We start from the raw sequence: 27,982 nt of genomic DNA on the forward strand, positions 1-27,982 counted from the left end.
CTATATGCTGCCTACAAGAGACTTACTTCCGTTCTAATGCTAAAGTGGAGAGAGTGGGAGAGAAACCAAGATGGCGGCATAGGTGAAACACCTAACCTGCAGCCGGGCACAACAATTTCAAAAATACAACTAGAGGTCAGAACGGACATCGTCCAGAACCACAGGAGAGCTGGCGGACTGAAATACCCACAGCTGGGGGGAAGGAGAAGGCCACGGGGACAGTCGGGGAAGCCGTAAAAGCCTGAGGTATGGAGAAACGGGCGGAGACATGAGCACACGCGCCTGCGGGGAGGATGGAACCGGAGAGGAGGGGGCGGCTGATGACCTGGCCGGCATTCACTGGCAGGAAGGAGATAAAGGCTCCGGAGTGCGCTGAGCACCGGCTCCGATTGCACTGAACCCCATTCCGGGCGAAACCCTGGGAAACTCACTCACTTTCGCAACTCCGCCGCCCCCGCAGGCCGCCCGGCCCGGGACGCTGGGGACGCCGCCGCAGCGGCGGCGCCCGGAGCCCGGCGGCCTCCCAGCACCCGTCCCCGCCGCGCAGCCCCCGCGCGCCTGGTGCCGCGGGCCGCGCGCCCCGTACACCGGACAGAGGCCCGGGCGCCCTCTCCGTGCACCTCCCGGCGGCGCTAGACTTCAGTAGAGTTGACTGAATTCAAGGGATTAAGAAGTATAAATTGGGGGGACGCCGCGGCGGCGACGTCCGGAACGCGGCGATGGCGGTGCCTGGAGCTCAGCGGCCGCCCAGCGCCCGTCCCAGCCGCGCGGCCCTCGCGCGCCTGGTTCCGCGGGACGCGCGCACCGCGCACTGAATGGAGGCCCGGGCGCCCTTTCCGTGCACCTCCCGGCGGCGCTAGACTTCAGTAGAGTTGACTGAAATGAAGGGATTAAGAGGTACAGATTGGGAAGTTTGAAAAAGATGGCGGCGGAGGTTAGGGGCTGTTCTGTTGCCTCGCACCCAGCGAAATAGGAGGGGATGAGGTGTGGAGGTGCGTGGGTCTGGCTGGTGGCGGGGGAGAGGGGCTTTTGTTCCAAACCTAGGGGAGATTGGCTCTCCATCACCCTGAAACCCATCTTCTGGCGAACCCCGGGAGACCCAGATGCCTGCGGGGAGAGGCGGGACTCTTGCGGAGATGCGCCCAGCAATCAGTGTTTGCTGCGCTGGAGTGCGGAACGAGGGGACTTAGATACGTGGAAGGCAGAAGGACCAGACTCACAGCCATCTTGGCTCGCCGCACCATGGCCTGTGGGCGCCCTGAGACCCCGCCCCGCCCTGGGACCCGCCCCGCACGTTTTAAAGACCTGCCCCGCAAGTCTTGCAGGCACACCTGCGCCCCAAGCAACGGCTTATGCATATGGGTGGCCTGCCCTCTGGCAGCGGACCAGATGATCTGCTGTTCTAGTCGGACTGCTCCAGGGCCACTCAGACAGGAGGAAGAAACTACAGTTTTTGCTGTAATCCTTGCTGAGTTCCTAAGGCAGTAACTGATCTACACCCCATTGGAGACCCAGAAACGAGGGCATCTGGTGGTCTGTGGGAGATGACACCAGATTTCAACCACGTGCATAAGGGACACATTCAACGGGAATATTCAGTGAGCGCCAAAGCTTTGCTGCACCAAGACCCGGCCCATAAACGTGTCTCCTGCACAGCAACTCTTCCTTTATAGACAAAGAGAGCCCCCCCAGTGACACCAACAACAATCAAGACTTAACTATACAAAGGAGGACCAAGATGGAGGCATAGGGCGGAAGCCTGATTGTTGCCTACCACAACAACTTTGAGACTACGACAAGAGAGCAGAGCAGACACCATCCAAGACCACCATAGGGCTGGCTGAGTAGATGCTCTACAACTAGAATAAAAGAGGGGTATGGGGGATGATGCTGATGCCGGTGACCCAAAGACCACACTTTAAGAACTACGGCTCAGGCGACACAAAAGAACTAAGGCTCAGGCGATACAACAGCGGCCTGGAACGTGCTCGGCGCAGTTCCCCCGGCGGTCCCCGGCGGAGGGGACGGCTCCACTGGCAGCCAAGCACGGACAGACGAACCCCTATGAGACATGGGGTGGGAGACTCCGTGCTTGCTGACCTCTGAGTCCGTCAAGAATCTCAACGCCCCGGAAGCGGCCAGGTGCGCATGCTCGGCGACCAGCCACCGATGCAGACCCAAGGGCCGACGCAGCGACGCCAGACTGGCCCACCGCCATGCACCGGGTGCACCGGAGCTTCGCCGAGCCGCCGCCCGACGAGTTCTGCAGCAGCCATACTGGAGCTCTGGAAGGATGGCCAGGGGAATTGCTGAGGGGGGATTGACCGGCAGGAATTGGGATCGGGAAGACGGGGCCCCGCTGAGACCCGGGTGCGGGCGGGGTTGCGCGCCTCTGGGCTCGGGTGTGGTCACACGCCTCTGGGTATAAGTGAGGCCTCAAGTCCCTGGGTCTAGGTGAGGCCACATGCCCCTGGGTCCAGGTGAGGCCGGACTCCGGGTCCGGGTGAGGCCAAGTGCCCCTGGACCCGGATGACGCTGGATCCCGTGCCCGGGCGAGGCCAAGCGCCCCTGGGTCTGGGAGAGCCCACACACCCCTGGGTCCAGGCGAGACCATGTGTCCCTGGATCCGGGTGAGGCCGCGTGCACCTAGGCCCGGGTGAGCCCAAGTGGCCCTGGGTCTGGGAGAGGCCAAGCGTCCCTGGGTCCGGGTGAGACCATGTGTCCCTGGATCCGGGTGAGGCCTCGTGCACCTAGGCCCGGGTGAGCCCAAGTGGCCCTGGGTCTGGGAGAGGCCAAGCATCCCTGAGTCCGGGTGAGACCATGAGTCCCTGGATCCGGGTGAGGCCTCGTGCACCTAGGCCCGGGTGAGCCCAAGTGGCCCTGGGTCGGGGAGAGGCCAAGCGTCCCTGGGTCCGGGTGAGACCATGTGTCCCTGGATCCGGGTGAGGCCTCATGCACCTAGGCCCGGGTGAGCCCAAGTGGCCCTGGGTCTGGGAGAGGCCAAGCATCCCTGGGTCCGGGTGAGACCATGTGTCCCAGGATCCGGGTGAGGCCTCGTGCACCTAGGCCCGGGTGAGCCCAAGTGGCCCTGGGTCTGGGGGAGGCCAAGCGCCCCTGGGTCCGGGTGAGACCATGCGTCCCTGGATCCGGATGAGGCCTCGTGCACCTAGGCCCGGGTGAGCCCAAGGGGCCCTGGGTCTGGGAGAGGCCAAGCGTCCCTGGGTCCGGGTGAGACCATGTGTCCCTGGATCCGGATGAGGCCTCGTGCACCTAGGCCCGGGTGAGCCCAAGTGGCCCTGGGTCTGGGAGTGGCCAAACGTTCCTGGGTCTGGGTGAGACCGTGTGTCCCTGGATCCGGGTGAGGCCTCGTGCACCTAGGCCCGGGTGAGCCCAAGTGGCCCTGGGTCTGGGAGTGGCCAAGCGTTCCTGGGTCTGGGTGAGACCGTTTGTCCCTGGATCCGGGTGAGGCCTCGTGCACCTAGGCCCGGGTGAGCCCAAGTGGCCCTGGGTCTGGGAGTGGCCAAGCGTTCCTGGGTCTGGGTGAGACCGTGTGTCCCTGGATCCGGGTGAGGCCTCGTGCACCTAGGCCCGGGTGAGCCCAAGTGGCCCTGGGTCGGGGACAGGCCAAGCGTCCCTGGGTCCGGGTGAGACCATGTGTCCCTGGATCCGGGTGAGGCCTCGTGCACCTAGGCCCGGGTGAGCCCAAGTGGCCCTGGGTCTGGGAGAGGCCAAGCGTCCCTGGGTCCGGGTGAGACCATGTGTCCCTGGATCCGGATGAGGCCTCGTGCACCTAGGCCCGGGTGAGCCCAAGTGGCCCTGGGTCTGGGAGAGGCCAAGCGTCCCTGGGTCCGGGTGAGACCATGTGTCCCTGGATCCGGATGAAGCCTCGTGCACCTAGGCCCGGGTGAGGCCACGTGCCCCTGGGTCTGGGAGAGGCTAAGCGTCCCTGGGTCTGGGTGAGACCATGTGTCCCTGGATCTGGGTGAGGCCTCGTGCACCTAGGCCCGGGTGAGCCCAAGTGGCCCTGGGTCTGGGAGTGGCCAAAAGTTCCTGGGTCTGGGTGAGACTCTGTGTCCCTGGATCCGGGTGAGGCCTCGTGAACCTAGGCCCGGGTGAGCCCAAGTGGCCCTGGGTCTGGGAGAGGCCAAGCGTCCCTGGGTCCGGGTGAGACCATGTGTCCCTGGATCCGGGTGAGGCCTTGTGCACCTAGGCCCGGGTGAGCCCAAGTGGCCCTGGGTCTGGGAGAGGCCAAGCATCCCTGAGTCCGGGTGAGACCATGAGTCCCTGGATCCGGGTGAGGCCTCGTGCACCTAGGCCCGGGTGAGCCCAAGTGGCCCTGGGTCGGGGAGAGGCCAAGCGTCCCTGGGTCCGGGTGAGACCATGTGTCCCTGGATCCGGGTGAGGCCTCATGCACCTAGGCCCGGGTGAGCCCAAGTGGCCCTGGGTCTGGGAGAGGCCAAGCATCCCTGGGTCCGGGTGAGACCATGTGTCCCAGGATCCGGGTAAGGCCTCGTGCACCTAGGCCCGGGTGAGCCCAAGTGGCCCTGGGTCTGGGGGAGGCCAAGCGCCCCTGGGTCCGGGTGAGACCATGCGTCCCTGGATCCGGATGAGGCCTCGTGCACCTAGGCCCGGGTGAGCCCAAGGGGCCCTGGGTCTGGGAGAGGCCACGCGTCCCTGGGTCCGGGTGAGACCATGTGTCCCTGGATCCGGATGAGGCCTCGTGCACCTAGGCCCGGGTGAGCCCAAGTGGCCCTGGGTCTGGGAGTGGCCAAACGTTCCTGGGTCTGGGTGAGACCGTGTGTCCCTGGATCCGGGTGAGGCCTCGTGCACCTAGGCCCGGGTGAGCCCAAGTGGCCCTGGGTCTGGGAGTGGCCAAACGTTCCTGGGTCTGGGTGAGACCGTGTGTCCCTGGATCCGGGTGAGGCCTCGTGCACCTAGGCCCGGGTGAGCCCAAGTGGCCCTGGGTCTGGGAGAGGCCAAGCGTCCCTGGGTCCGGGTGAGACCATGCGTCCCTGGATCCGGATGAGGCCTCGTGCACCTAGGCCCGGGTGAGCCCAAGTGGCCCTGGGTCTGGGAGAGGCCAAGCGTCCCTGGGTCCGGGAGAGACCATGTGTCCCTGGATCCAGGTGAGGCCTTGTGCAACTAAGCCCGGGTGAGGCCACGTGCCCCTGGGTCTGGGAGAGGCCAAGCGTCCCTGGGTACGGGTGAAGCCAGATACTGGGTCCGGGTGAGGCCGTGCGCCCCTGGATCCATCCGGGTGAGGCTGGGTCCCAGGCCCGGGTGAGAACACGCGCCCCTTGGGTATGGGTGAGGCCACGTGCCCCTTAGTCCGGGTGACGCCGTGCCCCTGGGTTCGGCCGAGACCAAACCAGAGGGAGTCGGACCTCCGTTACCACCATTTGTCCACCATCCAGAGCTGAGGGGTCAGTGCTGACATGTACACACAGTGCTGACTGGACATCGAAATTGGGTCTCAAAAGAACTGTTGGTCCAGGGGGAAGCTCGCTACAGATTGATTCATTTGCCTGTCAGCATAAATATTATTGCTCGTCTCACATTCAGCTCTTATTAGTATATATCTAGTGACATATGATCTCGTTCATCTAGAGGAAATGATGAACAACATAGACTGAGGAACAAGAACAGAACCAGAAGCAAGGAGGCATCGATCGGACTATCGGGCCTCAGAGGGAGAATAGAAGAGGGTAGGGGGAGGGTGGGGGGAGGGGGAGAGTTCAACCAAAGGACCTGTATGCATGCATATAAGCCTATCCAACGGTTAAGTTCAACAGGGGATTGGGGCATGCGTGGGGAGAGGGGTGGGATGGGAATGGGGGGATGAGGACAAATATGTCACACCTTAATCAATAAAGAAATTAAAAAAAAAAAAAAAAAAAAAAAAAAAAAAAAAAAAAAAAAAAATAAAGTGGAGAGAGTGGGGGGAAAGATATTCCATGCAAGTGGAAACCAAAAGAAAGCAGGGGTACTTATATCAGACAAAATAGACTCTAAGCCAAAAATGGTAACAAGAAACAAAGAAGGTCATTATATAATTATAAAGGGTTCAATTCATCAAGAAGATATAACTATCATAATATAAAAATATAAGCATATATACACACACACACACACACACATACGTGTGTGTGTGTGTGTGTGTGTGTGTGTGTGTGTGTGTGTGTGTGTGTATGTAGCCAACATATCAGGTTACTTAAGCAAATACTAAAGAATATCAAGGGGAAATAGACAACAATACAAGAATAATAGGAAACTTTAATACCCCAAACATTGGATAGAACATCCAGACAGAAAATCAACAAGGAAACGTTGAACTAGATTGATACTTTAGATCAAATGAACATAACAGGAATATACAGAACATTCCATCCAACAGCAGCAGAATACACAGTCTCCTCAAGCACACATGAAACATTCTCCAGACAGATTATACATTAGGTCACAAACATGTCTTAGCATATTTAAGAAGATGAAATCATACCATGTATCTTTTCTAACCATATGTTATGAAACTAAAAATCAATAACATTAGGAAAACTGAAAAATTCACAAATATGTGGATATTTAAAGACTCTTAAACAATGAAGAAGTAAAATAATAACTCAAAAGAGAAATAAAAAATATCTTCAAAAAAAGGAAAACAATATACCAAACCTAAAGGATGCTGAAAAAGCAATTCTAAGAGGTAAGTTTATAAATGTCACAGCAAGAAAAAAAGGGAGATCACAAATAAGCAACTTAACTGTACAACTCAAGGAATGAGGAAAAGAAGATTAAATTAAGCCCAAAGTTAGCAGAATTAAGTGAATAACAAAAGTCAGAGCAGGAACAATGAAATAAATACTAGAAAAACAATCAGAAAAAATCAGTAAACTAAGAGTTGGTTCTTTGCCGAAACCGGTTTGGCTCAGTGGATAGAGCATCGGTCTGCGGACTGAGGGGTCCCAGGTTCGATTCCGGTCAAGGGCATGTACATTGGTTGCGGGCACATCCCCAGTAGGGGGTGTGCAGGAGGCAGCTGGTCGATGTTTCTCTCTCATCGATGTTTCTAGCTCTCTGTCCCTCTCCTTTCCTCTCTGTGAAAAGTCAATAAAATATATAAAAAAAAAAAAAAAAAAAAAAAAAAAGAGTTGGTTCTTTAAAAAGATAAATAAAATCGACAAACCTTTAGCTAGAATAAGGAAAATAGAAGACTCAAATAAAATCAGAAATGAAAGAGGATATATTATAACTAATAACAAAAATACAAAGGAGCATAAAGGACTACTATGAACAATTATATGGCAAAAAATTGGACAGACCAATAGAAAATATGAACAGACCAATAAAAAATAAGGAGATTGAATTAGTAATCAAAAACCTCCCAACAACAAAAAGCCCCAGATCAGATGGATTCACTGGTGATTTCTACTAAATACTTAAAGAATTAACATTAATCCTTCTCAAACTCTTTCAAAAACACCAAAGAGGAGGGTACATTTTATGAGTCCAGCAATAAATATCCAGATACCCAAATCAGACACCACCAGAAAAGAAAACTACAGACCAATATCCACAATGAATATAGTTGCAAAAACTCTCAACAATATATTAGCAAGCCAAATTCAACAGCACATTAGAAGAATCATATACCATGACCAACCAGAATTTTTCCTTGGATACAAGGCTGGTTCAACATACACAAATTAACAAATGTGATGCACCACATTAATTAATAGATATTAAAGACAAAAATCATATTATATTAATAGAAGCAGATAAATCATTTGACAAAATGCAACATCCTCTCATAATAAAAATGGTCAAAAAAATGGGGTATAGAAGAAACACATGACAGCACAATGAAGGCCATATATAACAAGCTCACAGGGAGCATCATATTCAACCCTGAATGATTTAAGATTTTCCTCTAATATCAGGAACACGTACAAATGGCCAACAGGTACATGAAAAAATGCCCAACATCATTAGTCATCAGGGAAATGCAAATCAAAACTACAAGGAGATATCACCTCACACCGGTTAGAACAGTTTCATCAAAAAGATAGAAAAGGATAACAAGTGTTGGCAAGAATATGGAGAAAAAGGAACCCTGGTGTGCTGTTGGTAGGAATGTAAACTGGTACAGCCCCTATAGAAAACAGTATGGAGGTTTCTCAAAAAATTAAAAGTAGAGTTACTGTATGACCTAACACTCCCACTTCTGGATGACCTAACACTCCCACTTCCATTCATCAGTAGATGAACTTTTGAACTATTTCTACTTTTTGACTATTTTGAATAATGCTGCTATAAACAATTCTGTATGTGTTATTGTGTGTATGTGTGTTTTCAATTCTAGGGGTGGAACTGCTGGGTCAAATAGTACTTCCACATTTAACTTAAAGAAATTTTTTAATCCTCACCTGAGAATTTTTTTTTTTTTTAGGGAGAGAGAAACATCAATTGGTTACCTCCTATACACACCCCGACCAGGGATCAAACTTGCAACCAAGATATGTGCCCTGACCAGGAATCGAACCTGCAAGCTTGGTGTCCGGAACGACGCTCCAACCGACTGAGCCAGGGCTATATTTAATTTTTGAGAAAACGCCAAACTGTTTTCCAAAGTGGTTATACCATTTTATAATCCCACCAGCAATATATGAGGGTTACAATTTCTCCACATCTTGACCCACACTTGTTCCTGTCCTCTTTTTTTATAACCATCCTAGCAGGTATAAAGTGGCATCTTGTGGTTTTGATTGGCATTTCCCTAATGACCAATGACGTTGAACATTTCACAGGCTTATTGGCCTTTGGCTATCTGTTTCAGAGAAATGTCTATTCAAATTCTTTGCCAACATTTACTTGGATTATTTATCTCTTTATTCCTGTTTGAGTTCTTTATACATTCTGGATTCAAGTTCTTTGGCACAGTATTCTAAAAAGCCCCCGCAGTGATTGTCATACACACCAAGCTTGAGAATCACTGATCATATTATCAAAAGCCTCAAACTGATCATATTATCAAAATAAGAGAACTTTTGATTATATGTTTTTTAAGAAAAGTAATATTATTTAAATAGTTTTTATAGTTTTGTCAAATAATGAGAAGTGAGTGTATGAAGAATAATGAATCCCTAAACAAATCACCCTAGAAGTAAAATTGCTAAATACCTACCTTTGAATGCTTTTCAATAAACTGGCACAAAGTCTTTCTTTTTCAAATAAAGGTCAAATATTGCTCATTGTCCTTCTCACCCTTTCCTTGGGTGTAGACCTCTAGGTCTACAGGTGGCACAGCTAAGGGTGTGGGTTTCATCTTTTTTAATTCCCATCCCTACCTCAGCTCTCAGTAAAGCCCTCCTGGATAGACAATGCAGAATGAGGACACTTGTAGGGCATATCCCAAGTGATGGGGTCCCAGAGCAAGGCAGGTACAAAGTGGGGAAGACAGCCTGGGGGGTCATGAAGCCCCAGGGTGCAGTGGGGACAGTGCTGGGCTGGCGGGCATCAGGACTGCCTGCAGTGAGAGCTGCTCCAGAGCTCCAAACACTGGGGCCCTGCAGAAGAGCAGACCCAACAGGCAGGCCTCCTGACATTTCCAGAAAAGATACAAATTCAAATTGTTATAGATCCTTTCCTAATTTTTACATGTTAGCCATTAACACAACAACATTTAGTCATAATAACCTAAATCAAATCATGGGAAAACACTGGACAAATCCAAACTGAGAGACATTCCCAAAAATAACTGACCTGTGCTTTTCAAAACTGTCATTGTCATGACAGACAGACAGACTGGGACACTATTCCAGATTACAAGAAACTGAAGACACGTGACACGTGAGCTCATTGAATGATCTGCATTTCCATCTGCTCTGACGGGGATCATGGGGACTATCAGTAAAATGTGAGCAAGGTCTGTGGTCAGATAACAGGATTGAGCTTGACTCAACCACTGTGCTAGTTACAGAAGACAACATCCTTGTTTTGAGGAAATATACACTGAAGTATTTAATGGTGAAGGAGCATTACTTCTGTATCTTATGCTTAAATGGTTCATTAAAAAATACATAATATATGTGCAATATATATTTATCTCTAGATAGACATAGAGAAAGAGCAAGCAAAGAGAATAATACGGAAAATGTGGTAAAATGTTAACATTTATGGAATTGGGGTACTTATAAGTTTGCTTTAAGTGTGAAATATTGTTAAAATAAAAAGTTAAAAATTATTTTCCAAGTCAAACAACATGCATCTGCCAGTAGGATACTGGTTTCCAATTTCTGGCCTTTGGGAACTTAGGGTCTCAGAAATCCCCTCCCCCCAGCCCAACTGGCATGCCTCTGTGGTTGAGTGTTGACCTATGAACCAGGAGGTCATGGTTCAATTCCCCATCAGGGCACATGCCCAGGTTGCAGGCTCGATCCCCAGTAGGGGGCATGCAGGAGACAGCCAATCAATGATTCTCTCATCATTGATGTTTCTATCTTTCTCTCCCTCTCCCTTCTTCTCTTAAATCAACAAAAATATATTTGAAAAAAAGACACATAAAAAAAAAACCAAAAAAAGAAATCCCCCTACATACCACTGGAGGATCTTTTCCCCTCACCCTAACTATAACCCCTACCTCTAGTCAGGGCAAAGAATCCACAGCAGCCTGGGCATCTGGAAGGACCTCACAAAAACCTAAAAACCTAAAGCCAATTAACACCGGGAAGGGGTGTGATGCCACAGCTCGGAAGCTGGCTTGGCATGCCACCTGGAAGGGCATGGAGAAGGAGGAGGGTATGACAGCTCGAGGAGTGCTGGTGAAACCTGGAACAACGCTTATTTCTCCCATTTCTGTCACTAAGCGTATCCCTAGGGGGTTAATCACCAACCTCACACACGACAGCATGATTCTCCTTGTCTTGGGCTTCTATTAGTTCAGCCAGAAAGTATTCGCCATACGTTGCTCTCAGAATTGTGTCATGTTGCAAAAATATTGGCATGAGATCATCATGATCTTCCACCCTGTTTAACAGAAAGACTTAAGTTCAGTGTTCTTTCTTCAAAAGGAGCACCTATGTGCCAGACCCTGTTCTAAATGCCAGGAATACAACAACATGCAGGTGAAATGAACTTCCACTCTAATAGGAGAAACAGATGATGAAAATGTAACAAACACATCACTTCACACATTTCAACAATGACAGTGCTTTGGGATGGAAAGTGATGAGGTTGAGTGGTCAGGGAAGACCTACCTCTCTGAGGAGGGACGTCAGAGTTGGGACCTGAATGAGGAGAAGGAGAGGAAGCTATGAGGAGACCGGGGGTGGAAACTTCCTGGCAGAGGGAATACACTCAGCATGTTTGGTTGTGAAAGGTAGAGCAGCTTGTCATGAGCCAAAGAACAAGATGCTGGGGACAGCATTGCCCAAATGTGTTCCAAAGAACACTGCTTCGATGGCATTGTCCCCAGAATCCTCTTCCTCCCCCAAAAGAATTCCTGCGGTAGCTCGACACTTCACATGGAGGGGGAAATGCTGACTTAAAGGCAATGAAGTTCTGCTCACCATCCATTCTCAGGACCCTCTACAGTGACCTTGACAACCAATGTGTGTGTGTGTGTGTGTGGTGGAGAGAGGACCCAAGAACCAGATTTATGGCAGCAGAGTGAAGCTAGCCTTGGACCCATTTTGTTGCCATAATTAACATTCTTTTCTTTTTAGTACATTCTTAGTTATATTTAGTGTTCTATTTTACTCTCGAAGATGTTCTTATACTTTTATCCTGATACTTTTCTTGTTAAAAATATACACATTTGCATTATATTTTTGTATATATCTCATTTGGCTACTAACCTCCCCCCGTTCATTTCTTTACTATGGCATCTTCATTATCCCACTTTATCTTCTATATGTTCTCTTTGATATTAATAGAAGCTCCTCCAATGGAGTGATTAGTATGTACATAAAGCTCAGGGCTTTATCCAGATTATCATGGCAACCGCAGGAGGAGGGCACCATATTCACTCCTCAGATGGAGGAGAGCAAGGCTCATGGGGATGATGGAATGCTTTGCCTGAGACCACAGAAACAGGTGGCAGCAGAGCTACGCTAAGAACTCAGGTCAGCTGATCTGGACCCAGCCATCACATGCTACACTTAGCCAACGAGGCACTTCAAAAATCTTCCTTTAAATCGGCATTCCTTTTGAAAATTGGCAGCAAGAAGCACAAGCAGTTGAGAGAAGAGACTTTGGCTCAAGGGCAAGAGATCAACACTGTGGGTCATCCAGCCAGCCCTGCCACAGCTCCTCCAACCCTTGTTGGAAAAGATCCCCCCAGCCCCATCCTGCCACACTCCACCCCGCCAATTTAAATGCTTTAAACTGGACCACTCTGTGCACTCAGGATAAAAATCTCCACCCTTCTCCCAGGATGATACCTTTCCCTCTTGTGACACAGGCTTAACTTTTGGAATAATGATGGTTTTTCATCAATAATAAGCATCTTGATGGGAGAAATAGATATTTGAAAAACTAGGTCTATGCCCTATAAAACCTGAGAGCTAAGGAGAGAGCCAGCCAACAGACCATGGCACAAGAAGGAAAAATACAACTTCTTGTCAACACTTCCTGGAAGGAGAGACAGCAGGGGGTCCTTATACAGGCAACCAGGAAACCTGGGTCTGATGTCACCCAACAGGCTCCTTCCACATGCCAGGGCATCAGAAGGATTCTATAGTGGTGAGTGGAAAATAGGGAACCAGAAACAAACACCAACTGTGTTTTTAGGACAGACATGACCATTTCAAAAACTATTTTAGCCCTAGCCGGTTTGGCTCGGTGGAGAGAGCCTCCACCTGAGGACTGGAGGGTGCCAGGTTCGATTCCGGTCAAGGGCACATGCCTGGGTTGTGGGCTCGATCCCCAGTGGGGGGCGTGCAGGAGGCAGCTAATCAATGATTCTCTCTCATCATTGATGTTTCTATCTCTATCTCTCTCTCTTTCTTTCTCTCTGAAATCAATAAAAATATATATATTTAAAAACTATTTTAGCTCTGCACTCATTTTTTAAAAGTAGTTCTTGACCTCCTACCCATCTATTTTTATGTGTATGTCACCTTTGGCTGGGATGTACTAAGGCCCCACAATAAATATGTCAAAGGCTTATGGAGCGCTTTTGAACAGATTGGAGAATATACCGTACAGTGTAGTGGTCACAGCCTGGGCTGGGAAGCTAGACTGCCTGAGTCTGGATTTAATAGCTGCAACCTTGGGCAAGTCACTTAACCTATGTCACAGTTTTTTCACCTGTCATAAAGACAGTAAATGATCAAATAATAATAAAAACAGGTTATTATCATTAACACTATTATTACTTAGGTAGCAGGGGTCAATAAGAACAGTTGTAGAACACTGATTAATGCATGGAAGAGGTTATCACTACAAAAGCTTGAATTATTGCTCTAGTTGCCCCTTGGCCACTGTAGGAATAAACTCATCCATTCCCTCCACCATCACTAATCTGTTTAAAATCCTGCTTTCTTCACCTCACTCCCTTACTCAAAAGCTTTTGCCAGCCTCCACTGTTTCTGGGATGAACCAGAGCCCTTAGCCTCATTTCTGATGCCTCCATCTTTCCATCCTGAGCACCAACAATGAAACAAGTTGGTCTATTTATTCTTCTTAGAAGAGCACCTCTCATTCTCCCTCCTTCCACCTCTTTCCTCTCCAGCACTTTGACCCCCTCACTTATTCCAAATTCCAGCATCTTTCAAGGCTCACCTACACCTCACACCCTCCAGCCTTCTGTCCTAGAAACCCAATGACAGGGTCACCACCGGGTACTCATTGGCCACTCCTGTTGTTAACGTCAATGCAGGTCACGTTCCCAACCCAGGAACATGCTCTTCAGGGATAAGGGGGAGTTCTGTGTTTCTCTGTGACGAGGACTCTGTCCTGGACCCAACTCTGGCCAGGACACTCTGAGCCCTCTTCTCAACAGGCCTCAACCTTGGCCTGTAAAGACCGGAATAAACACTAACATATTTTCTAACAGCTTACGGCCACATCCCTATGATGACCCAATCCCCCCTTAAAGTGTCTCCCGGAAAATGCCTACGGCTGCCAAAAAATGTCCTGTTTGTTCCAGCTGACACCTGTGGATAGGACCCCTGTCTCAGAGTCTCTGTGGGAGGGGGGAGTAACTTCACTAAGTGCCAGTTAGCAAACTCAGGTGGTTTTCACTTGGACCAATCCCCCCTTCCCACTTTATATAACTTTTCCCTTCCCTGCTTCTATTGGGCCCCTATCAAGTCCTCCCTCTCCATTTAAAACTCCTACTCACCTCTGTACAAACTGAAGTTGAATTCAGTTTATGTTGAACTCTTTTCCCTATGGCAGTGGTCGAGAAACTCTTTAGTCAACAGAGCCAAATATCAACAGTACAATGATTGAAACTTCTTTTGAGAGCCAAATTTTTTAAACTTAAACTATATATGTAGGTACATTGTTATTAACTTAATTAGGGTACTCCTAAGCTGGCCTTTGCTAAAAACGCAAGGGGCCAAAGAGCCGCATGTGGCTCGAGAGCCATGGTTTGCCGACCACTGCCCTATGGCAATAGTTATTACTGATTAAAATCTGCCCTTACCACTTTAACCAGTATCTGGCTTTGCTTACATTTCACATCTGCACGCACTGTAGCCTGCAGCGCAGGTGCAACAATGATGGCCAACATGGATGGGATCCTTATCATCTGCCAGGACCGTGTCCAGTGTTCCGCATGCACTGAAGTGCCATAGCTAAGCCTGCTTTTCAGGTGAGAGACACATGGCCTGAGAGGGCGTATCTGGGAGTGAGCCCACAGCCCCACGCTGGCAGCTCCACAGCCCTTCCACTCAGCCTCTTGCTGAGAAACCTGCCCAGTCACTTCAGCATTATGCATCTACAAAAGGGCCAGGGCAAGGATAGAGGGGAGGATACAATGTGGTGATGCAAGGGTGAACCTGACACCCTCAAGTTCAGTCTCTGGCAGGCAGTAAGCCCCCAGCAGCGTTTGCTCCTGGGAGACTTCACACACCCGTTCTGTGCCAGGAATCACTGTCAGCTGACTCTACCTGAGCACCCAGGACTTCAGCTGAAAGAGCTCCACTGCCTTCCAGAAACCACTCACTTCCTCACTTAGCAACCTGCCGAAAGGGTGCTAACAGCTCTAGCCTTGTGGACTCAGTGGCTAGAGCATCAGCCTCTGGACTTAAGGCTCTTGGGTTCAATTCCGCTCAAGGGCATGTACCTCAGTTGCAGGCTCGATTCCTGGCCTCTAATCGGGTGCCTGCTGGAGGCAACCAATCAATGTGTCTCTCTCCCATCGATGTTTTGCTCTCTCTGTCTCTCCTCCTCCCTTTTATTCTCTCTAAAAATCAATGGAAAATATCCTTGGTTGAAGATTAATAACAAAAAAAGGATGCTAACAGAAGTGGCTTTGCTCTGTAACGAGTCCTGGATGATATTAGTTTTTAAAAAAGATTCTAAGAGAGAATAGCCAACAAATCCATTTTCAAACATTATGAGAATCTATATCAATATTTAGTAAAGAGACAATTATTTTAAATTATGGGGAAATAACCCAATATCCTAATAATTTTCATTTTAAGTTGATCAAGACTGCTACAACCCAGGGAACCCCAAAACAAACTATGTACATGGCCTTATCTATATGATGCACACAAAAATATTAACCTATGGATATAAAATCAGGAATAAAAGTTCAGAGAGACCCAGGGCTGTAAGGCTAATCATGAGCCCTCAATAGCCCATTAACAAAGTTATCCATAATCATACCTCAATACTAGTTCTTCTGGGAAAAATAAGAGGAAACACCTAAATTGTGGCATTCTAAAGAGTCTCTCCCTTAGCCCTTCCCCAAAATGGGTAAAGAGAAACTTGTTCTGCTAAATGCATTCCTTGGGGTAATTGATAATTTATGATCTTGCATCAGCCCCCAGTGCTAATGATAAAGTATGACATCAGCCTCACAGAGTCTCAAATGGCACATGACAAAGTCTAGCCCCACAGAAACAAAGCACCCTGGCTACCAAAAACAATTCATCCATCAACATGTTTAAATCCAAGCACTCGGCAGTGAGCACTGCCTGCCATCACCACCAGGAGAGCCAGGACTTCCTGTGAATTCCTTCTGCACAGGAGAGCCAGGTGCCCCTCACCTCTGAGGACTGGTGACTGTGGAAGGTTGAAGTTCACCAGCATACAGTACAATGGGAATGGCACCATTCCCTGAGTGAAAAGCGGCATTCCTTATTTCTTCCATTCAGTACAAGGCTTGGAGGAGGCAACCACGTGCTTGTTAACATAATCCGTTAGAGAAGATTTCATTTTAACTTGTTTGGAGGAAACAAAAAGCCCATCCCATATGTAGAGACTAATTGATTGCTCAGGCACCTAAATGTCCGTCAGACTCTGAGGAACATGCCAGATGAAAATGGAGTAAAATCCAAACTTTAGAAAATCAACAGCCTCTCAAGGGTACCGTATTTCACTTGGGGTATGGATGTCCCTTAAACCCAGGAGAAGGCCAGGTGGAAAGTGACGGGGACCTGATGGCTCTCACTGGCTTCCTGGGAGGTAGGGACAAGAAAGAACACACTCACTCGTCATTCCCACTATGTCGGTTAGCTGGGCTTTCAGGAGCGTTGTGCTGCCTGGACTCCACAGACCTTCCCCAGGTGGCTGGCACAGTCTCTCAGTGACAGGCAGACTAAGACTGCTTCAACGCCTCAGCATCCTGTCCACTCTGCTGTATAATTACAATCCTGCAGGAAAACCTACAGGCAATCCTCCCTCCAGTGCAGGAGGTGCACATATTCCTGCCAGAAAAGAAACGGTTGCAAATTTTCCGATAGAAGGTTCACACTTAAGGACGATGACAGCAGCAGCAGCAGTAGACCATCTTTGCATTCAGAATATTGGCAGGGCCTCCTCTCTCCTATCTGATGGTATTTTGCACATCCAGAGAGGATTTGCATTTCATTAGCTAGACTTAAAAGTGTAGCTAGCATTGAAGAAGTGCTTCTGATATCACTTTAAATGCCATGAATATCGTATTTCTTCAAGCCTGAGTGTGTGTGCATATGTATATTTTAAGAAATCAATGAATGGCCCTGGCCGGTGTGGCTCAGTTAGTTGGAGCATAGTCCCAAACACTGAAAGGCTGCTGGTTCGCTTCCCAGTCAGGGCACATACCTAGGTTGAGGGTTTGTTTTGGTTCCCCATTGGGGTGCGTGTGAGAGGCAAGGATCACTGTATCTCTCTCACATCAATGTTTCTCTTTCTCTCTCCCTCCCTTCCTCTCTCTAAAATCAATAAACATATCCTAGGGTGAGGAGTAAAAAAAAAAAAAAAGAAATCAATGAATGAGCAAAATAATTCATAGAGGATCCAATTTAGTGGTAGTGCTAAACAATGCAGTATATTTTAGCTAAACCAACCTTTTACCATGAATAAGGTTTGAACCTGGGGAAGGAGAAACTCCAGTTGACACATTTTTTTCTTAGATGTGCAAAACAAAGCACCTTTTTCTTTCCAAGATCTCTTATGACCTCTAGTGGTCTTTCAGAAAATCAAATCTACCATTCCTAAACTTATTCCACTTTAGTACTTTAAAATGGATTTTTATTCATTTAATAAAATAAATTTTATAACAATTTAGCTTCTACTCCTTGGAAAATGTCATTTTTTAAAAGTTACAAAGAATTTGAAACCTTACATGACTTCAGAGCATAGTCAAGGCCGATTAAAGGCCCCTGCCATTGACACCATCAGGATCTGACCCAAAAGTCTATCTGGGCACAGCATCGCTACTGCTGGACTGTTAACCAGTTCTATTGGCTGGGTACCAGGACTCCCGAAGATGGATGGTGAAATTCCTAACTGCTCTACCCCTTCTTTTTGAAGGCTTAAGGATATTCATGATGTAAGCATCAGAATGTCCATTTATATGAAATTAGTGGCCTGGTGCATGAAATTCATGCATGGGGAGGGGAGTTCCCTCAGCCTAGACTGCGCCCTCTCCAATCGGGGACCCCTTGGAGGATATCCCACTGCCGGTTTAGGCCTGATCCCACAGGACATCCCTCTCGCAATCTGGGACCACTGGCTCCTGACCACTCACCTGCCTGCTGGCCTGATTGCCCTAACTGCTCTCCCCTGCTGGCCTGATTGCCCTGACTGCTCTCCCCTGCTGGTCTGATCCCCCTAACTGCTCTCCCCTGCTGGCCTGATTGCCCTAACTGCTCTCCCCTGCCGGCCTGATCCCCCTAACTGCTCTTCCCTGCCGGTCTGATCGCTCCTAACCACCTCTGCCTTGGCCACGCCACAATAGCTTTGTCCGAAAGGACATCTGGAAGGTCGTCTGGAAGTTGTTCGGTCTAATTAGCATATTACCCTTTTATTAGTATAGATTGCTCAAAAGTCAAGCTTAGGTAGATTCCTAAGAAGCATGAGACTATTGGATGCTTAATAAAAATAGATGCTTTGAGAGGTGAAAAATTAGTATTTAAAATCCACCAACCTTATGTTTTAAAAGTCCTAAGTTTTATTTCATCTACTTTAAAGAGTAATGATGTTGACCTAATTTGGTTAACCAGTGTCATCAAAAAAGCAGTGGGCCATTTTAGTTACAGTAGGCCCCCCACGCTTTTTCTGTGGCTGTGTTTTCCATGGTTTCAGTTAAACTGCAGTCAATTGGGGCCCAAAAATATTAATTGAAATTTTCCAGAAATAAGCAATTCATAAGTTTAAATTGTGTGCCACTGTGAGTAACATAATGAAATCGTCCCACCCCGGATGTGAGTCATCCTGGGTCCAGGGTATACACACTATACACGCTAACTCGTCCGACAGTCACTTAGTTTCAGTTATTAGATTGGTTGTCAGAGAAAGCCCACACTCACCTAGCTTTTCTTACAGCATATTGTCACAGCTGCTCTATTTCATTATGTTACTGTTGTTATCTCTTACTTGCCTAATTTATAAATTACACTTCACAATAGGTATGTATGTACAGGAAAACACAGTATAGAGTTTTGTACTATCACGGTCTTAGGCAGGGGGTTTGTCTTGGGCTGAATGCCCCGGGCATAAGGGGAGGGACCACTGTAGTTTACAACACTGACTGACAGCACATAATCCTTTCCTGGTGAGTCCTTCCCTACCCTCATGATCAAATGTTCTTAAATTATACTTTTGTGAAGGGCAGGAGGGTCTAATTTACCTGTGCTGATACTAACAAGAGAAACTTCATAAATCAGAAAGAAGGATCTGTAAGGTGTGAGTGAATCAATTAAAAATGTTATTTCACTCACAAAATTCCTTTTCTTCAGAATGTGCTTGGCTTGTGTTAGCATTTGTATCCTAATCCAAAGGATTTTATAAAGAGAGAATGACAATGTGAGTATTTAGCTGTGAATAAGAAGTAAAAAAAAATAATTTTCTACGAGGAATTTTCTTCTTGTTCTAAATTAAGTGACTAACTTGTATTTGAACTTATTCTTCTCCTCGGTAATCTTATTTTAGACACATGCTGTCTGGATCTCAGAATGCAGAGTAAATGCTTTACATGAAGAGTAAAAATGGAATCACTTTACATTGTTTGCAAAATGTCCAACATCTGCCTCCCTCCTTTTGCTTTTCTTCATCACCAAACTTCCCTAAAAAGCAGTGAGTATGACCTTGCCTTAACTTCCTTACCTCTCTATTCAACTCACTGAAATTTGATTAACAGTATCCAACTCTGCCCTTCAGGGAGGGGCAAGACGCGTCCCCAAACCAAGTAAGTGGTCAGAAGTAGGGCACTGAGTGGTCAAGGCTGGCACAGGGGAGCCAAGGGGATGAGCTTGGAAGGAAGCTGAGGTCCAGACCTTGGGGAAGGCAGAGTTCAGAGCCATAAGAATAAGGCAAAAAGCGGAGAAGCAAATTAGGATGAGGTGGGGTTGGGGCTGCAGTCTGGGGGAGAGGTCAGTGTCAGGGCAGGCAGCCACCCTCCCTCTCATCCCAAGTTCGCTTGACTTCTCTTTAATAGATATGGAATTATTCAAGTTATTAATTTATCTCAAATGAGTTTTGGTAGTTGGTGTTTTTCAAGGATTTGGCCCATTTTCTCTAAATTGTTGAAGTTATACAGTTGTTGCAGCGCTCCCCAACCCTTTAATGTCTGTGGAGCCTGTAGTGGTGTCACCGCTTTTATTCCCGGTATTGCTGATTTGTCTTCTTTTGCTTGATCGGTCTGGCTAGAAATCCATCAATTTTACTCAACTCCTCGGTGCCTTTTTAAATTTTCAAATCCAATGGCCTCTCTTTTATACTCAAATTATTTAACTGCCCTTCACTGTTTGCCACTTCAAGAGTCTTTGCCTTCTGCAACACTCCTTCCCCTCTCGTCCAGTTTTCTTTCTTATTATCAGTAGCAGTTCATTTTCATCTTTCAATATCCTGCTGTACAATCTCCTTTACTCTCATGATATCCTCCCTCATGAGAGAACCTGTATTTCCAATTCTCTCCTGTCCATCTAATGCTATTATTTTTACTTTCAACTAATGAACCCTGATAGCAGCTCCCCGAAACCCTGAGTCATCATTAACTCATTTTCATTCTTGAACTTCTCCATCCAAATTGCATTTTTACTGATCCATTCCCCCCTGGATTTCTTTAACTTGTCAAGGCCTAAAATTCAGCCGGCTGCTCTGTGCTCCTCCTCTATAAGCCATTGACCACACAGAAATCAGTTACCTAGTAACATACAGAGCATATCATGCCTTTCTTCTTCAGTGCTCCCTGCTGGCTCCAAGATAAAGCCTTCTCATTACCGTACTTCTGCTATCCGCAATCTGCTCTTTTTCCCCATACCTTGAACAGTAGCTGTGCCTGCTAACCTGCCTGGTAATAGACGGTGCGCTTTCCTGTCGCCATGCCTTTGCTCTTTCTGTCACTCTGACTGAACTCTGACTCAACCTTCCTGACCAGATTCAGAGGTTATCGTACATTTACTAAAATGCACAGATATTAAGAATGCAGTTTGGCCCGGCCGGCCTGGCTCAGTGGTCGAGCACCAATCAATGAACCAGAAGGTCACGGGTCCATTCTCGGTCAGGGCACATGCCTGGGCTGCAGGCTCGATCCCCGGTGTGGGGCATGCAGAAGGCAGCCAATCAATGATTCTCTGTCATCATTGATGTTTCTCTCTCTCTCTCTCTCTCTCTCTACCTTCCTCTCTGAAAGCAATAAAAATATATTTTTTTAAAAAGGATACAGTTTGATGAGTTTTGACAACTGTCTAAACCACAATCAATATACAGAACATTGTCATCACCCCAGAATTCCATCATGTCTCTCCCTGTCTCACTCTTCCCTCCACTGGAGGCAACCACTGGCCTGATTTCTCTCTGTACAGTTAGTCTTGCCTGTTTTGTACATCGTAAAAGTGGGATCAACAGTATATGGCCTTTGTCTCCATGTTTGCCTTCTTTCACTCAGCATAACCTTTCTGAGATTGATCCATGCTATCATTGTGTGATAAGTACTCCATTCCATTTCACTGCTGAGTAATACCTATTGTATGGATGTGCCACAGTTTGAAAATGTAAAGATTTAACTGTTGATGGACATTTAACCTTTTTTTTGGGGGGGGTGAGAAGGTTGTATGAAGCTGTCTTTACCCCTTTCTGTGTTACCCTCTTCCAAGCTACATAGCAGTTTATTGTGGGTGGTTCTCTCTCCCCCACATAACTATAATAGTAATAATAGTAAATTTCCTTAAGCATTTACAGGTGATGGGAAGTGTGCTAAGGAATTGATTTTCATCAGCTCATCCAGTCAACACAGTGGGCACTATGCTTGTACCCACTGACAGAGAGGAAACTGAGGCCTGGAGAGGCCGGTTCCTTTTTTAAGTGAACCCATCAGTTAGTATCAGAACTAAGATCAGAATCTATATCTACCTCAGGTCATGATTACAGATTCTTAACAATTATGCTGTAATACTACATGCCTGGTAAATAGTAGGTCTCGGGTTTTTAAGATTTTAATTCAATACTTTCTAGAGAAATTGAGTACTTATCAAATATGACAACAGTTGACCCGAGAAGATACAATTTATTCTTCACTGATAAAAGCCAAACAACTACGCCTGTGAAATGGTTGCAGATGCACTCGTATCTCAAAACAGCCCTTCTATTTTGCTCACAACTTTGTGAGTCAAAACTCTGAGGGGACACAGCTGGGCAGTCCTTGCTGGGGGTCTCTCAGGGCTCCACAATCACATGTTGTCTGGGCTGCAGATACAGGGGGGCTCTCCTTGCCTGGATGTCCTTGCTGGCTTACTCACAGGGCTGTCAGCCAATGCTGTCAGCAGGAGCCCCACTGGCCTACTGACCCGAGGGCAACATGTGACCTTTCCAGCATATTGGTCTCAGGGCAGTCAGACTTCTCCGCCTCATTCCCTCCAGAATGAGAGGCCCAAGAGAACTCCTGAGAGACCTAGCCTCAGAAATCACAGAGCCTCCTTTCCACCATGCTCGATGGGTCGAAAAAGTCACAATCTGGCCCTAGCCAGTTTGGCTCAGTGGATAGAGCGTCAGCATGCAGACTGAAGGGTCCTGGGTTTGATTCCGGTCAAGGGCACATACCTCAGTTGCAGGCTTCTCTCCAGCCCAGGCCCTGGTCAGGATGTGTGTAGGAGGCAACCAATCGATGTGTTTCTCTGACATCTATATTTCTCTGTCTTTCCTTCTCTTCCACTCTCTCTAAAAATCAATGGAAAAATATCCTCGGGTGAGGGTTAAAAAAAAAAAAAAGAGTCACAATCTGGCCCAGATAAAGAGGGCCACAGACCCCACCTCCTGATGAGAGGATGGTAAGGCCACATTGCTGGAGAGCTTGCAGGATGGGCGGTGGGGTTGCAGCCCTCTTTGGGAAACAGACTAGGCCATAGCCATCTCCTTAAGATTGCTGAGCTTGGGGGCATGTCTTGTGGGCCACTGATGGTAAAGACCTTCGACTTAGACACCCCTCTTTGGGGTCAACAGAATCATCATCCACTGAATGCCAGAAAATAAGTGGGCTCTACTAGGAAAACTAAATAAGTAGATTCATTTTTATTTATTTATTTATTTTTAGGCAGATTCATTTTTAGATTTGTTTTCAAGTTATTTCACTCAGTATGGGACAAAAAAAAACTATGTGTTTTCAGAAACCCATAAGTAGTAAATCTACAACTTTCCCGGCCACACATCACCAAATGAGTTTCATCAGACGTTTAGTTCCCCAAATTATGTCATCAAGAGGCACTGTAGACATCTTCACATGAAGTCATGCTTATGGGTATTCCACAACAACTTAATCCAAGCTGTTCCTACTTACAGTAAAATTGACAATTTAAAGCTCTTCACAAGGGAACTGTCAGGGTGAAGCTTAGGTGACCAAAGGCACTGCTCCAACCTTACCTGGCTTTGCGAATGTGCAGCTGAGGGTAATGGCTGTGCCTGTGACATATGTGCACAGCAAAGTCCTCGTCAAAGGTCAGATTCGGAATGTTCCCCACTTGGTCAAACACAGTTATCAGAGTTGAGCCTAAATCATAAGAGACAGAGAAATGTGGCCTCGTTTTACCAAGGAATAACTAGAACTTCAAAACACAGTGTAGATCCCATTCTCAACTGTGTTTTAAGTGCTATAGTCACAGAGGCACGGTGTACATTGTAGACCTGGAGAGCCTCCTTAGTTCCCATTCACCACGGTCCCATTTGAACATGAATTTCCTGTTCCCGACCGGGGCAGAGGTAGCTGAGCAGACCTTACCGAGGCTCATGTAGGCGGGCACGACGAGAAAGATGAAGTGCAGCTCTGGCACCGCCTTAAACACAGACCTGGCGAGGGAAAGAGAGGGCAGGCGAGTGTTAACAACCAAGCAATCCCCTTGGCTGGCACCTGATTGAGACAAATGCCTTCACTAAGCTAGATGAGGTGTCCCGACCTCCCTCTGCCCCCCTTTGCTCCCTGCCTGCCAAGGCAAGAACATCTTCCAGGTAGTTTCTTCTTCTTCTCTACTTTTCCTTGGGTTCCCCAGCCCTTTTCTATCTGCTCCATGGAGGTAGAAAGAATAAAGGCTGCCATGTTCAGGCAGCACACCAGATTTCTGTGAATATTAACCTTTGACCTGGCATCTGGAAGGTCTGGTGTGACATTTCAAGTGTGACTTGAAAGCTGAGCCCCCTTCCCAATGTCTGTGCAGGCTGTCAGCGACACATCACCGTCACCCGGGAGCCCCGCTGATCATATTTCAGCGTGTCCTATTATTCAGGATGCTTCTACAGTCTGTCATGTTAATAAACATTTCTAAAGATAGGAGTGAGGAAAACTTTAGGAACATCCATCCAAACCTGTGATTTTCTTTCAGCAATATCACTGCTATCCCATAAATGCTACACCTCAAAGAGTTTCATGTCCTTTAAAGATATTTTAAAACTACAGGCCCTAAATATCCACAGGTTCTACAGCTGTGGATTCAATCAACCACAGATCAAAAATATGTTTTTTTAAATGTTACATTGCCGCTGGCGTGTACTATGTAGTTAGGCCTACAATGGTTGCATCTGTACTGAACATGTACAGACTTTTTTTCCTTATCATTATTCCCTAAGCAATACAGTATAACAATAGTCACATAAGCATTTCCATTGTATTAGGTATTATAAGTAACAGAGATGATGTAAAGCAGCCATCGCCAACCGGTGGTCCATGGACCACTGGTGGCCTGTGAGGTCCGAATGGTTGGCGACCGCTGATTTAAAGTATACAGGAGGATTGTGTAGAATATACACTGAGTGGCCAGATTATTATGATCTCTGAACGCATAATAATCTGGCCACTCAGTGTATATCCTATATAATAAAAGGCTAATATTCAAATTGTCCCCTCGACCAGGAGTTCCACCAGCAGGCAGGCCGGCCAACCGCCCATGTCCCCTCCCACTGGCCAGGCTGGCCGGACCCCACCCATGCACAAATTCATGCACCGGGCCTCTAATATATATATATACTGAGTGGCCAGATTATTATGCGTTCAGAGATCATAATAATCTGGCCACTCGGAGTATGTAAATACTGTGCCAGTTTATATAAGGGACTTGAACACAGCAGCTTTGGGTACCCGCAGAAGTTCTAGAACCAGTCCCTCGAGGGATGACTGTATCCACATGGTCTCTTTCATGTCATTTTGGCATTAATGTGTCTTGTCTATGGTGCTGCTGTCAGGCCCCAAGTCACCGTCTGCAAGGCCCCAGCCACTTACCGAATTATCTCTTTGCAACAGCCAGTAGAATACTCGTCCACGGCCACAAAGAGGTGCATGAACAATGTGTTCAGAGGCTGCAGAAGAAAAGAGAAAATAACTAAGGCTGAGTGAGCATCTGGGCCATGTTAGAGCAGGGTGGGAGGTGGGAGGTGGGAGGTGGGAGGTGGGAGGTGGGAGGTATGAGGGGGGTTTGGTCAAAGACACAGAGCAGCACTGTGTTTGTGGATATTTTATGTCTAAAGTAATGAGATGCTCAGGCAGTGTTGGAGTGTTCTCCCGTACTCTGCTCACCGCCTTCTGTCCTCCTAGCTCAGAATTATTCAAGGTAACAGGGATCCTAAATGAGTCCAATGGAACTGGCTCTTATTCCTGCCCCCACAAACGGGCTGTGGGCAGGGAGGTGCCTGCAGGGGAGTGGAATTGATTATTAACTCAGTAGTCTTGTCCTCGGGGGTGTCAATGCCAAGTGAAAGACAATCACCCTTTCCCCGGGGCTCTTGAGCAAGCAGCTGCTGCTCTATTCAAGTGACATGAGGGAAAGAGTCTCTTATGAATTTGAAGGATGGAAGGCAGATGCCACTTATGAATCCAATGGCTTGTTTTGTTCAACATTCCCAGAGTCAGAATCAAATATTACTCTTGGGATTCAGAAAACCTGGGAGCTGAAAACTCAAAGTAGCAAGATTCTAACATGACTTTCAGGTTAAATTTTTCAAGTTTTTAAAGAGCTATGTCTTGGAACTTCTGAAGACTTCTTAAGTGCTCTAAATAATGAGTCTATCTATCCACAGGTTCGTCTGCTCAACTCAGTACCCCTGTGTTTATGGGCAAATCTGCAAATCGGGAGACCATGTGAGGTGGCTGGTCGGGGAGGGTAGTGCTTGCACCTAGGTCAGGACAACAGAAGCACGGTCTGTGTCCCTTGTTTCCTGAGCAATTTTATAGATGGCCTGGGGCTACCACCTGCAAATCCATGTGCCTTGGACGCCCCTGCTGTTGGATGGCGTGTGCCTTGGAACACTCGGGCATAAAATGGCTTGAGAAGTATCGTGAATTTGGTTTATCATTTCAATGGTCACCTCATTAGTTTATGGCTGACCATTGAGATGATAAAAATGATTAATTGCACTTGAGATGCTGGTTACTTTAGGCAAGTTAATGAGAGAATATTTTTAAAATATTGCTGGGTATGATACAAAATAGTAAATGTTCTCCTGGGCCATAGCCAAAACCTTTGAGATTATCTCTTCTTCCACCAGATAGAAATTATTTACATCTCAAACGGATAAACATCCATACGTTAATCACTGCTCTTACAGAATTGTAAAATAGCCCGGTCAATAGAAAGTCAATCAAAGATACAAGCATTGAATGAAAGAATCTTTCTGCACTATTTCCAAGTTTGAGATAATTTTTCTGACAATGGTAACTGGGTGGACAGGGTAGTGGGGTAGAGAAGAGCAGAGGACAAGGGAAGACACCATGTAGCTGAATATGTGCTGGATAATGTGCCAAGTGTGCATGTGTGTGCATAGGGGTGTGTGTGTGTGTGTGTGTGTGTATTTGTGGGAGGTGAACTCATTCATGAACTCAAGTGACATTCCCCAGGGCTCTGGGGACATGCTATTGAATTCCACTGACAGGCAAGTGTGTTGCCCACAGAAATGGAGGTCAGATGCGGGCCTGGCTCTGGCAGGTGGAGGGCAGGAAGGGCTCAGATGTGGCACCAGTCACCTGGACCCAACTCCCTGGGAACTGCTGACCTGGCCCCTATTTGCCAACAGGTTGTCAGATGCCCTCAGCTAGAAGACATCACATGAGCCATAGTCCATAAAGATACTTGGAAAATTATAGTGTGACAGGAATCTGAGGCTGTTGTCATTATTATAGAGGCAAATCTGTAGATGGAACATGCCCTTCCAATACATAAAAAACTTTGGATACAGATACTCGGAGCACAGGGTGGAGACCAGAAAGCAGATGTTCTGACATTCCCACTAATTCCTTGCTCCCAGTCCTCATCAGCAGAGTATGTCCTGGGCCTGGCCAGCAGCTGTCTGATCTGGCTATTACCTACCCTTTTCTATACCTACAGACCCACCTTTCCTCCCCGCCAGCTAACTTCATTTCTAACTGCCATGATGTCACATATTTTCTGTTGTGAGTTTTGAACTGCTCAGTCCAAAACTGAAAAGACATATATGTAAGCACAGGGCCTCCCTTCAAAATGAAGCCGGTTCTAATAAGCATGTGCATGATTGCTTACTGTGCATGGGAGTTCCTTGTCGAGCTCCCAGAACACGTGCACCCACTCATCCTGGTTGGCCACATTCCAGTTGGGATAGTCCACGAAGGTGGCGTGGGCCATGATCTCCTCCTTGTCATTACAGAGAGTGATGGCAAGGTTTGCCTTCTCCCTGTGGAAAGGATTAAAATTGCACACGCATGTAAGATTGTGGAAAATGAGATGAGGATGTCATTTTCTCAAACCCGTTTGGCTACTGGAGCTCAGCAACCACTGGCATAAGGTCTGATAACCACTGAAAGAGGTGGAAGCAACGTGACAGCCCACGTTGGGAATAGATCTTTCAGGACATCTGGCACGATCGACTACATTTTTAC

The 27,982-nt window shown here is 47.3% G+C and overlaps 1 protein-coding gene across 3 annotated transcripts in view; it reads right to left on the reverse strand.

Annotated features, from left to right (window-relative positions):
- Nucleotides 1-27,982, reverse strand: part of CFAP61 (cilia and flagella associated protein 61) — a 242,240-nt gene that overhangs the window by 209,432 nt on the left and 4,826 nt on the right. For all 3 annotated transcript variants that reach the window (XM_054724456.1, XM_008141292.3, XM_054724457.1), the window contains exons 2-6: nucleotides 27,627-27,777; nucleotides 25,358-25,434; nucleotides 23,867-23,934; nucleotides 23,512-23,638; nucleotides 10,890-11,022 (exon numbers count right to left, since the gene is read on the reverse strand). In XM_054724456.1, the coding sequence (XP_054580431.1) occupies nucleotides 10,890-11,022; nucleotides 23,512-23,638; nucleotides 23,867-23,934; nucleotides 25,358-25,434; nucleotides 27,627-27,777 (556 nt within the window). The remainder of the gene's footprint in view (nucleotides 1-10,889; nucleotides 11,023-23,511; nucleotides 23,639-23,866; nucleotides 23,935-25,357; nucleotides 25,435-27,626; nucleotides 27,778-27,982) is intronic.

The sequence above is a fragment of the Eptesicus fuscus genome, chromosome 12, assembly GCF_027574615.1.
Source record: "Eptesicus fuscus isolate TK198812 chromosome 12, DD_ASM_mEF_20220401, whole genome shotgun sequence".
Taxonomy (NCBI): Eukaryota; Metazoa; Chordata; class Mammalia; order Chiroptera; family Vespertilionidae; genus Eptesicus; species Eptesicus fuscus.